Here is a 15,880-nt window from a genome sequence, read left to right as displayed (position 1 = left end):
AATCATCAGTACTCGTCAATACTCGTCAGTGTTCATTAGGACTCGTCAGTACTCATCAGTAATCAGTACTCATCAGGACTCGTGAATATTCCTCAGTACTCGTCAGTACTCATCAGTACTCGTCAATACTCGTCAGTGTTCATTAGGACTCGTCAGTACTCACCAGTAATCAGTACTCGTCAGTACTCATCGGGACTCGTCAGTACTCACCAGTAATCAGTACTCATCAGTACTCATCAGGACTCGTGAATATTCCTCAGTACTCGTCAGTACTCGTCAGTACTCGTCAGTACTCGGACCCTGCTGCTGCCGCTCTGCGTCCCCCTTCAGGTCCAGAACCAGCTGTTGTCCAGCTGTGATGAATTCAGGTACACCGTGTACTTCTGTTCTTGACCAAGCAGTTTTTTAATCAGTCGTTTGTACTTTTTCACTCTGGACTCGTTCTGCTGACTCGTCGAAATGAAGCTTTGTGTAAATAATGTTTGAGACTGTCGGCAGCTGCTTTTGCAATAAAGTTTTCTCTCACTGCTTCTAAAGCTCGACTCTGTGTGTGTGTGTGTGTGTGTGTGTGTGTGTGTGTGTGTGTGTGTGTGTGTGTGTGTGTGTGTGTGTGTGTGTGTGTGTGTGTGTGTGTGTGTGTGTGTGTGTGTGTGTGTGTGTGTGTAAAAGTAATTCCATTTATGGGGTTATAAAAACAGTTAATAATTACAACAGAACAATGGGAGCAGCCTGACAGGAGACGTTGGTACATTAGTGAAGTGGAACATATTGATGGTTTATTGAGACTGAAGGGTTTTTTCACTTCTGATTTGAGAAGCTTGAGAAGTGGGAACTTTCTGGAAACTGGGAACTTTCTGGAAACTGGGAACTTTCTGGAAAACTGGGAATATTTTGGGTGATTTATTTATTTATTTATTGTTCTTCCAGAAATGAGCAGTTTTGAAAGAAGAATTTAAAAAGTGGAGGAACAAACTCACGTTAAGTGATGACGTCACACTAGTGTCGGCACGAAGGCACGGAGCCGGGATGAACGGTGTTAAAACGAGAAACTGAAAGTGAGCAAACTAACGCGAAAGGCTAACGGTGCTAAGTGGAGAGATGAGGGAAGGAATACAAGTAAATTAAATTAAAAAAGAGACGAAAAAGGAGGAGGAAGGAGGCAGGCGAGGAGGCAGGAGGCAGGAGAGGAGGCCTGCTGCTCCCAGTATTGGGACGCGGCCCGTCCCCGGTATTGGGACGCGGCCCGTCCCCGGTATTGGGACGCGGCCCGTCCCCGGTATTGGGACGCGGCCCGTCCCCTTCAGGTAAACAGAGGCTGAACTTTCTGCCCCCGAAGGGCAAATAAGTGAGTGAAAGTTCCTTCCCGTGGCGGAGGAATGTGTCCGCTGGTCGCGAGCCGGTCCCGGTCACCGTCTGGAGCGGAGAAGCGGATTAAAGCTTTAAAAGTCGGAGCTTTTTGCGTGTTTCTCATGTGAGAAAACTCAAAGTTCCTGTTAGCCGTTAGCCTCCGTTAGCCTCTCGCGCCGCCGGCTCGCTCGTCCCCGGGCCGCTGACACGCTGAGTGGCCGGCGCTCGAGCCTGGAAGTCGGCTGGCAGCTCCGCTCCGTGTTTCCCGGACAGACCGGGGTTACCGACCCGGGGTTACCGACCCGGGGCTACTGACCCGGGGTTACCGACCCGGAGCCACCGACCCGGGGTTACCGACCCAGAGTTACCGACCCGGGGTTACCGACCCGGAGTTACCGACGGGGAGCTACCGTCTCCCGCGGCTCACGGTGAGTCTCAGCGGTGTTAAAGTCACAGACCCACCGGGGTCGAGGCTCAACAGGTCCCGGAGTTTCTCCCGGGCAGCGAGGCAGCAGGGCCGGGAGCAGGAGGACCGGGGGACAGGGGGGTCAGAGGACCGGGGGACCGGGGGACCGGGGGACCGGGAGCAGGAGGACCGGGGGATCAGAGGACCGGGGGACCGGGGGATCAGAGGATATAAACTCAGTATTTATGTTATACAGAAAAACTAGGTAAAGTTTCTACAGAGACTTTGTTTATATGATTCTTTATCCAGTGTGTTCACCGTGATGACTATGGAAGGTTCACAGTATCTTTATATATTCATATATATATGTATATATCTGTGTGTATGCGTGTATATATGTATGTGTATATATAATTAATACACGATTTTCTCTAACTGTATAAAGACAATATTTACAAGAAAAACCAGGTTTATTCACTGTGTTTATTTGTATTATTTTACATACAGAGAATATTTAATTTATTCAAAGTTTTCAGTATATTAACTTTAATAACTATATTTAGAAGCAGTATTTAAGTTATACGTATTTTGAATTCGCTTCAAATGTTTGCTGAACCTATCGACAATATACATGTATAATTTACATTTAGTGTTTTATTTATGTTTATATATATATATATATATATATAGCATGTGAGGACGTTCCAGGACAGTTTGACGTCCCCCAGGTAGGACATGTGGACTGACAGTGACGTCTCACCTGTGCAGGTCAACAGTCCACGGAGGTCAATATGCCGTTTCCTTGACGACGAAGCTGCCTGCGTTTGAATCGCCTGCCTGCCACGCTGCTGTTCCTGCGCTCTGATTGGCCGCCTGTCCCGTCTGTCAGGATGCAGCTGGCCTATCAGAGGCTTCCTGCTCAGCTGAGGCGGAGCTCCAGAGTCCACAAGCTGACGGCCGTCCTGCTCGCCGCCTACGCCGTCAAGAAACTGTCTCCGTATGTCTGGAGGAGGCTGCAGGTGAGACACACTGGACACACCTGGACACACCTGGACACACCTGGACACACCTGGACACACCTGGACTTGACTACACCTGGACACACCTGGACTTGACTACACCTGGACACACCTGGACTTCACTACACCTGGACACACCTGGACTTGACTACACCTGGACACACCTGGACACACCTGGACTTGACTACACCTGGACACACCTGGACACACCTGGACACACCTGGACTTGACTACACCTGGACACACCTGGACACACCTGGACTTGACTACACCTGGACACACCTGGACACACCTGGACTTGTCTATACCTGGACACACCTGGACACATCTGGACTTGACTATACCTGGACACACCTGGACTTGACTATACCTGGACACACCTGGACACATCTGGACTTGACTATACCTGGACACACCTGGACACACCTGGAGTTGACTATACCTGGACACATCTGGAGTTGACTATACCTGGACACACCTGGACTTGACTATACCTGGACACACCTGGACACACCTGGACTTGTCTATACCTGGACACACCTGGACACACCTGGACTTGACTACACCTGGACACACCTGGACTTGACTACACCTGGACACACCTGGACTTGTCTATACCTGGACACACCTGGACTTGACTATACCTGGACACACCTGGACTTGACTATACCTGGACACACCTGGACTTGACTACACCTGGACACACCTGGACACACCTGGACTTGTCTATACCTGGACACACCTGGACACATCTGGACTTGACTATACCTGGACACACCTGGACTTGACTATACCTGGACACACCTGGACTTGACTACACCTGGACACACCTGGACTTGTCTATACCTGGACACACCTGGACACACCTGGACTTGACTACACCTGGACACACCTGGACTTGACTACACCTGGACACACCTGGACTTGTCTATACCTGGACACACCTGGACTTGACTATACCTGGACACACCTGGACTTGACTATACCTGGACACACCTGGACACACCTGGACTTGACTACACCTGGACACACCTGGACACACCTGGACTTGTCTATACCTGGACACACCTGGACACATCTGGACTTGACTATACCTGGACACACCTGGACACACCTGGACTTGACTATACCTGGACACACCTGGACTTGACTATACCTGGACACACCTGGACTTGTCTATACCTGGACACACCTGGACACATCTGGACTTGACTATACCTGGACACACCTGGACTTGACTACACCTGGACACACCTGGACACACCTGGACTTGACTATACCTGGACACACCTGGACTTGACTATACCTGGACACACCTGGACACACCTGGACTTGACTACACCTGGACACACCTGGACACACCTGGACTTGACTATACCTGGACACACCTGGACTTGACTATACCTGGACACACCTGGACACACCTGGACTTGACTACACCTGGACACACCTGGACACACCTGGACTTGTCTATACCTGGACACACCTGGACACACCTGGACTTGTCTATACCTGGACACACCTGGACTTGACTATACCTGGACACACCTGGACACATCTGGACTTGACTATACCTGGACACACCTGGACACATCTGGACATGTCTATAGCTGGACACACCTGGACTTGACTACACCTGGACTTGTCTACACCTGGACACACCTGGACACATCTGGACTTGTCTATACCTGGACACACCTGGACTTGACTACACCTGGACACACCTGGACACAGCTGGACACACCTGGACTTGACTACACCTGGACTTGTATACACCTGGACACACCTGGACTTGTCTATACCTGGACACACCTGGACTTGACTACACCTGGACTTGACTATACCTGGACACACCTGGACTTGTCTACACCTGGACACACCTGGACCTAGCCCAGGTAACGGGGCGTTTGTTTTCCCAGAAGAGTCCAGCAGGCAGACAGCCGGGTGGAGTCAGTGAGGTGGAGGAGGAGAAGAAGAGGAGGAGGGAGAAGAGCGACAGCAGGTGGAGACTTTATTCTTAACAGTTTAGTTGTCCTGTCCTCAGGTGTGTGTGTGTGTGTGTGTGTGTGTGTGTCCTCAGGTGTGAGTGTGTCCTCAGGTGTGTGTGTGTGTCCTCAGGTGTGTGAGTGTGTCCTCAGGTGTGTGTGTGTGTGTGTCCTCAGGTGTGTGTGTGTGTCCTCAGGTGTGTGTGTGTGTGTCCTCAGGTGTGTGTGTGTGTGTGTCCTCAGGTCTCCAGCAGTCAATAAGGAATTCATCCTGCGACTGTCTCGCCTTCTGAAGCTCTTGTTTCCACGGTTACTGAGTCCAGAAGTCGGTCTTCTCATCCTGCACTCGCTCACCCTGATGTCCAGGACGTTCCTGTCCATCTACGTGGCCACTCTGGACGGTCTGCACCCACTGTCTCCACCCGGCTGTCTCTGCTTGTCTGTCTCTGCTTGTCTGTCTCTGCTTGTCTGTCTCTCCTTGTCTGTCTCCACCCGCTGTCTCTGCTTGTCTGTCTATACTTGTCTGTCTCCACCCGCTGTCTCTGCTTGTCTGTCTATACTTGTCTGTCTCCACCCGCTGTCTCTACTTGTCTGTCTCCACCCGCTGTCTCTGCTTGTCTGTCTATACTTGTCTGTCTCCACCCGCTGTCTCTACTTGTCTGTCTCCACCCGCTGTCTCTACTTGTCTGTCTCCACCCGGCTGTCTCTGCTTGTCTGTCTCTGCTTGTCTGTCTCTGCTTGTCTGTCTCTCCTTGTCTGTCTCCACCCGCTGTCTCTGCTTGTCTGTCTATACTTGTCTGTCTCCACCCGCTGTCTCTACTTGTCTGTCTCCACCCGCTGTCTCTGCTTGTCTGTCTATACTTGTCTGTCTCCACCCGCTGTCTCTACTTGTCTGTCTCCACCCGGCTGTCTCTGCTTGTCTGTCTCTGCTTGTCTGTCTCTGCTTGTCTGTCTCTCCTTGTCTGTCTCCACCCGCTGTCTCTGCTTGTCTGTCTATACTTGTCTGTCTCCACCCGCTGTCTCTACTTGTCTGTCTCCACCCGCTGTCTCTGCTTGTCTGTCTATACTTGTCTGTCTCCACCCGCTGTCTCTACTTGTCTGTCTCCACCCACTGTCTCTACTTGTCTGTCTCCACCCGGCTGTCTCTGCTTGTCTGTCTCTCCTTGTCTGTCTCCACCCGCTGTCTCTGCTTGTCTGTCTATACTTGTCTGTCTCCACCCGCTGTCTCTACTTGTCTGTCTCCACCCGCTGTCTCTGCTTGTCTGTCTCCACCTGCTGTCTCTGCTTGTCTGTCTATACTTGTCTGTCTCCACCCGCTGTCTCTGCTTGTCTGTCTCCACCTGCTGTCTCTAATTGTCTGTCTCCACCTGCTGTCTCTACTTGTCTGTCTCCACCCGCTGTCTCTACTTGTCTGTCTCCACCTGCTGTCTCTAATTGTCTGTCTCCACCCGCTGTCTCTGCTTGTCTGTCTCCACCTGCTGTCTCTAATTGTCTGTCTCCACCTGCTGTCTCTAATTGTCTGTCTCCACCTGCTGTCTCTACTTGTCTGTCTCCACCCGCTGTCTCCACCCACTGTCTCTACTTGTCTGTCTCTACTTGTCTGTCTCCACCCGCTGTCTCCACCCACTGTCTCTACTTGTCTGTCTCTACTTGTCTGTCTCTACTTGTCTGTCTCCACCCGGCGGCCTCCACCCGACAATGTCTTCTCACCTGCTCAGGTGTGATCGTCCGCTGCATCGTGCAGAAGGACCCCCAGGCCTTCGTCCTCCAGTTGTCCAAGTGGCTGCTGGTGGCCGTCCCCGCCACCTTCATCAACAGCACCATCAGGTTCCTGGAGGGTCAGCTGAGCCTGCGCTTCAGGAGCCGCCTGGTCGACCACGCCTACCAGCTGTACTTCACCAACCAGGTACACCTGCTACACCTGCTACACCTGGTTCTGTCTGGAGCGGCAGATTATAGAGCATCTTCCTCCTCTAACATCAGATTATAGAGCATCTTCCTCCTCTAACATCAGATTATAGAGCATCTTCCTCCTCTAACATCAGATTATAGAGCATCTTCCTCCTCTAATCCAGATTATAGAACATCTTCCTCCTGTAATCCAGATTATAGAGCATCTTCCTCCTCTAACATCAGATTATAGAGCATCTTCCTCCTCTAACATCAGATTATAGAGCATCTTCCTCCTCTAACATCAGATTATAGAGCATCTTCCTCCTCTAACACCAGATTATAGAGCATCTTCCTCCTCTAACACCAGATTATAGAGCATCTTCCTCCTCTAACATCAGATTATAGAGCATCTTCCTCCTCTAATCCAGATTATAGAACATCTTCCTCCTGTAATCCAGATTATAGAGCATCTTCCTCCTCTAACACCAGATTATAGAGCATCTTCCTCCTCTAACACCAGATTATAGAGCATCTTCCTCCTCTAACACCAGATTATAGAGCATCTTCCTCCTCTAACATCAGATTATAGAGCATCTTCCTCCTCTAACACCAGATTATAGAGCATCTTCCTCCTCTAACACCAGATTATAGAGCATCTTCCTCCTCTAACACCAGATTATAGACCATCTTCCTCCTCTAATCCAGATTATAGAACATCTTCCTCCTGTAATCCAGATTATAGAGCATCTTCCTCCTCTCATCCAGATTATGGAGCATCTTCCTCCTCTCATCCAGATTATAGAGCATCTTCCTCCTCTCATCCAGATTATGGAGCATCTTCCTCCTCTCATCCAGATTATAGAGCATCTTCCTCCTCTCATCCAGATTATGGAGCATCTTCCTCCTCCTGGATTGATACTAAACCAATATCTAGTTACTATAATGTCTCACAGTGTTTCCAGGAAGTGAATGTAATCGAGTACTCGATGAAGTTACTTCCCTTCCAGACGTATTACCGAGTCAGCAACATGGACGGCCGTCTGTCCAACCCGGACCAGTCCCTGACGGAGGACATCGTCATGTTCTCCGCCTCCGTGGCTCACCTGTACTCCAACCTGACCAAGCCCATCCTGGACGTGGTGGTGACCTGCTCCACCCTGCTGCACTCCGCCCGCTCCAGAGGTACCGCCTCCACCTCCCGCCTCCATCCCGCCTCCACCTCCCGCTTCCACCTCCTGCCTCCATCCCGCCTCCCGCCTCCATCCTGCCTCCATCCCGCCTCCCGCTTCCACCTCCCGCCTCCATCCCGCCTCCACCTCCTGCCTCCATCCCGCCTCCCGCCTCCATCCCGCCTCCACCTCCTGCCTCCATCCCGCCTCCACCTCCTGCCTCCATCCCGCCTCCCGCTTCCACCTCCCGCCTCCATCCCGCCTCCACCTCCTGCCTCCATCCCGCCTCCTGCCTCCATCCCGCCTCCACCTCCTGCCTCCATCCCGCCTCCCGCTTCCACCTCCCGCTTCCACCTCCTGCCTCCATCCCGCCTCCCGCCTCCATCCTGCCTCCATCCCGCCTCCCGCTTCCACCTCCCGCCTCCACCTCCATCCCGCCTCCACCTCCTCCCTCCTCCCTCCTCCCGCCTCCACCTCCTCCCTCCTCCCTCCTCCCGCCTCCCTCCTCCCTCCTCCCTCCTTCCTCCCTCCCTCCTCCTCCCTCCATCCCGCCTCCATCCCGCCTCCACCTCCTGCCTCCATCCCGCCTCCACCTCCCGCCTCTATCCCGCCTCCACCTCCCGCCTCCATCCCGCCTCCATCCCGCCTCCCGCCTTCCATCCCGCCTCTACCTCCTCCCTCCTCCCTCCTCCCTCCTCCCTCCTCCCTCCTCCTTCCTCCCTCCCTCCTCCCTCCTCCCTCCTCCCTCCTCCCTCCTCCCTCCTCCTCCCTCCTCCTGATGCACTGACAGCAGCCACCGCCTCCTGTCCTGCAGGAGCCGACACCACGTGGCCGTGCGTCATCGCCGGCCTGGTGGTGGCGCTCACGGCCAAGGTGCTGCGCGCCTCCTCGCCTCGCTTCGGGAAGCTGGTGGCCGAGGAGGCGAGGAGGAAGGGCGACCTGCGCTACATGCACTCTCGCATCATCACCAACTCGGAGGAGATCGCTTTCTACGGGGGGCACAAGGTGAGCGCCTCTGGAGGACACGCCTCCCCCTGACCCCGCCTCCCCGTGGCCCCACCTCCCCGTGACCCCGCCTCCCCGTGGCCCCACCTCCCCGTGACCCCGCCTCCCCGTGGCCCCACCTCCCCGTGACCCCGCCTCCCCGTGACCCCACCTCCCCGTGAATGATTTGATTGGCAGACCAGGGAAGTTTACATCAACGGGTGCATTTGATTTTGGATCAGCCTGTGTCATGTGTTCTTATGTTTTTGGGGGCGTTTGATTTGCAGGTGGAGACTAGTTGTGTGACAGGGTGCGTTTGGTTTGCAGGTGGAGACGAGTTGTGTGACAGGGTGCGTTTGATTTGCAGGTGGAGACGAGTTGTGTGTTGTTTGGTTTGCAGGTGGAGACTAGTTGTGTGACAGGGTGCGTTTGGTTTGCAGGTGGAGACGAGTTGTGTGACAGGGTGCGTTTGATTTGCAGGTGGAGACGAGTTGTGTGTTGTTTGGTTTGCAGGTGGAGACTAGTTGTGTGACAGGGTGCGTTTGGTTTGCAGGTGGAGACGAGTTGTGTGACAGGGTGCGTTTGATTTGCAGGTGGAGACGAGTTGTGTGACAGGGTGCGTTTGATTTGCAGGTGGAGACGAGATGTGTGACAGGGTGCGTTTGTTTTGCAGGTGGAGACGAGTTGTGTGACAGGGTGCGTTTGTTTTGCAGGTGGAGACTAGTTGTGTGACAGGGTGCGTTTGATTTGCAGGTGGAGACAAGTTGTGTGACAGGGTGCGTTTGGTTTGCAGGTGGAGACGAGTTGTGTGACAGGGTGCGTTTGTTTTGCAGGTGGAGACGAGTTGTGTGACAGGGTGCGTTTGATTTGCAGGTGGAGACGAGTTGTGTGACAGGGTGCGTTTGTTTTGCAGGTGGAGACTAGTTGTGTGACAGGGTGCGTTTGTTTTGCAGGTGGAGACGAGTTGTGTGACAGGGTGCGTTTGTTTTGCAGGTGGAGACGAGTTGTGTGACAGGGTGCGTTTGATTTGCAGGTGGAGACTAGTTGTGTGACAGGGTGCGTTTGATTTGCAGGTGGAGACTAGTTGTGTGACAGGGTGCGTTTGATTTGCAGGTGGAGACGAGTTGTGTGACAGGGTGCGTTTGATTTGCAGGTGGAGACTAGTTGTGTGACAGGGTGCGTTTGATTTGCAGCTGGAGACGAGTTGTGTGTTGTTTGGTTTGCAGGTGGAGACTAGTTGTGTGACAGGGTGCGTTTGATTTGCAGGTGGAGACGAGTTGTGTGACAGGGTGCGTTTGGTTTGCAGGTGGAGACGAGTTGTGTGACAGGGTGCGTTTGGTTTGCAGGTGGAGACGAGATGTGTGACAGGGTGCGTTTGGTTTGCAGGTGGAGACGAGATGTGTGACAGGGTGCGTTTGATTTGCAGGTGGAGACGAGTTGTGTGACAGGGTGCGTTTGATTTGCAGGTGGAGCTGTCCCAGCTGCAGAGGAGCTACCGGTCCCCTGTCCTCTCAGATCCACCAGATCCTGCTGAAGCGTCTCTGGTACGTGATGCTGGAACAGTTCCTGATGAAGTACGTGTGGAGCGCCTCCGGCCTGGTGATGGTCGCCGTGCCCATCATCACCGCCACCGGCTACTCCAAACACGGTAACCGCCCGGGGCGCCGCCCTCCGCCAGACGCTGGGAGACGTGGGGGGGCGGGGCGGTGTGGCGTCAGCTCTGTGACCTCTGACCTTTCAGACTCTGAGGAGGTGAAGCAGGTCGCCATGGCGATGAAGGAGGAGCAGCTGGTCAGTGAGCGGACGCAGGCGTTCACCACGGCCAGGAACCTCCTCAACGCCGCCGCCGACGCCGTGGAGAGGATCATGAGCTCCTACAAGGAGGTAACCCCGCCTCCTGGAGCCATTGCCCCGCCTCCTGTGTCTAACCCCGCCTCCTGGAGCCATAGCCCCGCCTCCTGTGTCTAGCCCCGCCTCCTGTGTCTAACCCCGCCTCCTGGAGCCATAGCCCCGCCTCCTGTGTCTAACTCCACCTCCTGTGTCTAACCCCGCCTCCTGTGTCTAACTCCGCCTCCTGGAGCCATAGCCCCGCCTCCTGTGTCTAACTCCGCCTCCTGTGTCTGTAACTCCGCCTCCTGTGTCTAACTCCACCTCCTGTGTCTAACCCCACCTCCTGTGTCTGTAACTCCGCCTCCTGTGTCTAACTCCACCTCCTGTGTCTAACCCCACCTGCTGTGTATAACTCCGCCTCCTGTGTCTGTAACTCCACCTCCTGTGTCTGTAACTCCACCTCCTGTGTCTAACCCCACCTTCCGTGTCTGTAACTCCGCCTCCTGTGTCTCTAACTCCACCTCAAAGATGTCGCTACACTTCCTGTGGTTGTAACTCCACCCTTGTAGCCATAACCCCGCCTCCTGTGGTTGTAACTCCACCCCCTGTCACAAAAACTCCGCCTCCTGGAGATGTACCTCCACCTCCTATGGATGTAGTGGATGTAACCACGCCCCCTGTAGCCATAGCCCCGCCTCATCTGTCTGTAACTCCACCTCCTGCATGTGTAATTCCACCTCCTGCATGTGTAACTCCACCTCCTGCATGTGTAACTCCACCTCCTGCATGTGTAACTCCACCTCCTGCATGTGTAACGGGACTTCAGTCTGTCTGAAACCTTCATTACCAGTGGAGCAGAGTCACACCACTGGTGACCACTGGGGGCAGTATAGAGCAGAGTCACACCACTGGTGACCACTGGGGGCAGTATAGAGCAGACAGCAGTCATGTGCCATTAGCAGAAAGCAGAGAGGAGCTCCACTGCCCTCTTCTGGTGGTGGAGCAGCTGCTCCACCCTCAGGGGTGCAGAGCAGGGTGGAGGCAGTGACCATGTGACCAAACCTCAGAGGAAGGATGTGGCGCCCTGCAGGTGACGGAGCTGGCTGGCTACACCTCCAGAGTCTCTGAGATGCTGGACGTGTTTGAAGACGTGAACCAGGGGATCTACCGCCGCTCTGCAGGCCGGGAGGAGGAGCTGATGGAGGCGGGAGGAGGAGGAGGAGGAGGTGGAGGAGGAGCAGCAGGAGGAGAACTGGTCAAACACGGGCAGAGGGTCTGTGGTCCGCTGGAGATCAGAGGTGAGCTGCTACAAACTGCTGGCTGGAGCAGCTACGCCCCCTTCTGGACAGCTGAGGAACTGTGACTGGATCTGTGTGTGTGTGTGTGTGTGTGTGTGTGTGTGTGTGTGTGTGTGTGTGTGTGTGTGTGTGTGTGTGTGTGTGTGTGTGTGTGTGTGTGTGTGTGTGTGTGTGTGTGTGTGTGTGTGTGTGTGTGTGTGTGTGTGTGTGTGTGTGTGTGTGTGTGTGTGTGTGTGTGTGTGTGTGCAGGTCAGGTGATCAGTGTGGAGAAGGGGATTCGCTGTGAGAACCTGCCAATCATCACACCGACCGGAGACGTCGTGGTGTCCAGCCTCAACATCCAGGTAACGCTGCAGTCACACTGTAATCACGCTGTAATCACACTGGAGTCACGCTGTAATCACACTGCAATAACACTGTAATCACACTGTAATCATACTGGAGTCACGCTGTAATCATACTGTATTCATGCTTCAATCACACTGCAATCATGCTGCAATCACACTGGAGTCACACTGCAATCACACTGCAATCATGCTGCAATCACACTGGAGTCACACTGCAATCACACTGCAATCATGCTGCAATCACACTGGAGTCACACTGCAATCACACTGCAATCATGCTGCAATCACGCTGTAATCACACTGCAATCACACTGTAATCACACTGTAATCACACTGTAATCACACTGTAATCACACTGTAATCACACTGCAATCACGCTGTAATCACGCTGTAATCACACTGCAGTCATGCTGTATTCACACTATAATCACGCTGTATTCACACTGTAATCACACTGCAATCACACTGTAATCACACTGCAATCACGCTGTAATCACGCTGTAATCACACTGCAGTCACGCTGTAATCACACTGTAATCATGCTGTATTCACACTATAATCACGCTGTATTCACACTGTAATCACACTGTAATCACACTATAATCACGCTGTATTCACACTGTAGTCACACTGCAGTCACACTGTAATCACGCTGTAATCACACTGTAATCACACTATAATCACGCTGTATTCACACTGTAATCACACTGCAGTCACACTGTAATCACGCTGTATTCACACTGTATTCACACTGTAGTCACACTGTAATCACACTGTAATCACACTGTAGTCACACTGTAGTCACACTGTAATCACACTGTAGTCACACTGTAGTCACACTGTATTCACACTGTAGTCACACTGTAACAACCAGCTGGTGCTGCTAACTGATTTTACCAGTTAAAACATGAAGAAGAAAGTAAAGTGCAGTAACCACCAGTGACCACACGGGGGCTCTGCTGCCTCCTCATTTATCTCTCTGGCTCAGTGAGAGGGGTCAAAGGTCAAAGGTGTGTGTGTGTGTGTGTGTGTGTGTGTGTGTGTGTGTGTGTGTGTGTGTGTGTGTGTGTGTGTGTGTGTGTGTGTGTGTGTGTGTGTGTGTGTGTGTGTGTGTGTGCTGCAGGTGGAGGAGGGGATGAACGTGTTGATCACGGGGCCCAACGGTTGTGGGAAGAGTTCCCTGTTCAGGATCCTCAGCGGCTTGTGGCCCGTGTATGGAGGCTCGTTGTACCGCCCAGAACCTCGGCACATGTTCTACATCCCCCAGAGGTACTGCTTCTGGTTCTGATGGTTCTGTGTACACGGTCCGGTGGTGCAGTACTGAGGCGGTCCGGTTCTCCCCAGGCCCTACATGTCAGAAGGGACTCTGAGGGACCAGGTCATCTACCCGGACTCTGTGGACCAGATGGTCCAGGGAGGACAGACGGACTCCGACCTCGCCCAGATCCTCCGTACGGTCCACCTGCTCTACATCCTGGACCGAGAGGGAGGTCAGTGGCTGAGCACTGGAGTACTCTGCAGTACTCCTACTCTGAGTACTGCAGTACTCCGCAGTACTCAGAGTAGTCCCTCTGAGTCTCTGGTTCTCCTGGTCCAGGCTGGGACTCGGTCAGTGACTGGAAGGACGTTCTGTCTGGTGGAGAGAAGCAGAGGATGGGGATGGCCCGTATGTTCTACCACCGGTGAGTACCTGGTAGTACCTGTTCTACCACCGGGGAGTACCTGGTAGTACCTGTTCTACCACCATGAGTACCTGGTAGTACCTGTTCTACCACCGGGGAGTACCTGGTAGTACCTGTTCTACCACCGGGGAGTACCTGGTAGTACCTGTTCTACCACCATGAGTACCTGGTAGTACCTGTTCTACCACCATGAGTACCTGGTAGTACCTGTTCTACCACCATGAGTACCTGGTAGTACCTGTTCTACCACCGGTGAGTACCTGGTAGTACCTGTTCTACCACCGGTGAGTACCTGGTAGTACCTGTTCTACCACCATGAGTACCTGGTAGTACCTGTTCTACCACCGGGGAGTACCTGGTAGTACCTGGTACCTCCTGTTCTACCACCGGGGAGTACCTGGTAGTACCTGTTCTACCACCGGGGAGTACCTGGTAGTACCTGTTCTACCACCGGGGAGTACCTGGTAGTACCTGTTCTACCACCATGAGTACCTGGTAGTACCTGTTCTACCACCATGAGTACCTGGTAGTACCTGTTCTACCACCATGAGTACCTGGTAGTACCTGTTCTACCACCGGTGAGTACCTGGTAGTACCTGTTCTACCACCGGGGAGTACCTGGTAGTACCTGTTCTACCACCGGTGAGTACCTGGTAGTACCTGTTCTACCACCGGGGAGTACCTGGTAGTACCTGTTCTACCACCGGGGAGTACCTGGTAGTACCTGTTCTACCACCATGAGTACCTGGTAGTACCCGTTCTACCACCGGTGAGTACCTGGTAGTACCTGTTCTACCACCGGGGAGTACCTGGTAGTACCTGTTCTACCACCGGGGAGTACCTGGTAGTACCTGTTCTACCACCGGGGAGTACCTGGTAGTACCTGTTCTACCACCGGGGAGTACCTGGTAGTACCTGTTCTACCACCGGGGAGTACCTGGTAGTACCTGTTCTACCACCGGGGAGTACCTGGTAGTACCTGTTCTACCACCGGGGAGTACCTGGTAGTACCTGTTCTACCACCGGGGAGTACCTGGTAGTACCTGTTCTACCACCGGGGAGTACCTGGTAGTACCTGTTCTACCACCATGAGTACCTGGTAGTACCTGTTCTACCACCATGAGTACCTGGTAGTACCTGTTCTACCACCGGTGAGTACCTGGTAGTACCTGTTCTACCACCGGTGAGTACCTGGTAGTACCTGTTCTACCACCATGAGTACCTGGTAGTACCTGTTCTACCACCGGGGAGTACCTGGTAGTACCTGGTACCTCCTGTTCTACCACCGGGGAGTACCTGGTAGTACCTGTTCTACCACCGGGGAGTACCTGGTAGTACCTGGTACCTCCTGTTCTACCACCGGGGAGTACCTGGTAGTACCCGTTCTACCACCGGTGAGTACCTGGTAGTACCTGTTCTACCACCGGTGAGTACCTGGTAGTACCTGTTCTACCACCATGAGTACCTGGTAGTACCTGTTCTACCACCGGGGAGTACCTGGTAGTACCTGTTCTACCACCGGGGAGTACCTGGTAGTACCTGTTCTACCACCGGGGAGTACCTGGTAGTACCTGTTCTACCACCGGGGAGTACCTGGTAGTACCTGTTCTACCACCGGGGAGTACCTGGTAGTACCTGTTCTACCACCATGAGTACCTGGTAGTACCTGTTCTACCACCATGAGTACCTGGTAGTACCTGTTCTACCACCGGTGAGTACCTGGTAGTACCTGTTCTACCACCGGTGAGTACCTGGTAGTACCTGTTCTACCACCATGAGTACCTGGTAGTACCTGTTCTACCACCGGGGAGTACCTGGTAGTACCTGTTCTACCACCGGGGAGTACCTGGTAGTACCTGGTACCTCCTGTTCTACCACCGGGGAGTACCTGGTAGTACCTGTTCTACCACCGGGGAGTAC

The 15,880-nt window shown here is 53.4% G+C and overlaps 1 protein-coding gene across 1 annotated transcript in view; it reads left to right on the top strand.

Moving 5' to 3' along the window:
- Positions 1–1,293: 1,293 nt before the first annotated feature.
- abcd1 (ATP-binding cassette, sub-family D (ALD), member 1) overlaps positions 1,294–15,880 on the top strand; it is a gene marked incomplete at its 3' end in the record, with an annotated part of 28,518 nt that continues 13,931 nt past the window's right edge. Inside the window, 15 exon segments of the mRNA XM_080521802.1 lie at positions 1,294–1,775; positions 2,522–2,772; positions 4,692–4,774; positions 5,001–5,158; positions 6,476–6,663; positions 7,658–7,832; positions 8,634–8,824; positions 10,270–10,305; positions 10,307–10,451; positions 10,545–10,687; positions 11,724–11,931; positions 12,181–12,275; positions 13,402–13,547; positions 13,623–13,768; positions 13,876–13,960. Of these exon segments, the coding sequence (XP_080377928.1) occupies positions 2,644–2,772; positions 4,692–4,774; positions 5,001–5,158; positions 6,476–6,663; positions 7,658–7,832; positions 8,634–8,824; positions 10,270–10,305; positions 10,307–10,451; positions 10,545–10,687; positions 11,724–11,931; positions 12,181–12,275; positions 13,402–13,547; positions 13,623–13,768; positions 13,876–13,960 (1,928 nt within the window). The 5' untranslated portion in view covers positions 1,294–1,775; positions 2,522–2,643.

Source organism: Blennius ocellaris (assembly GCF_963422515.1).
Source record: "Blennius ocellaris genome assembly, contig: SCAFFOLD_66, whole genome shotgun sequence".
NCBI classification, from domain to species: Eukaryota; Metazoa; Chordata; class Actinopteri; order Blenniiformes; family Blenniidae; genus Blennius; species Blennius ocellaris.
This window is presented reverse-complemented; position numbering and strand designations above follow the sequence as displayed.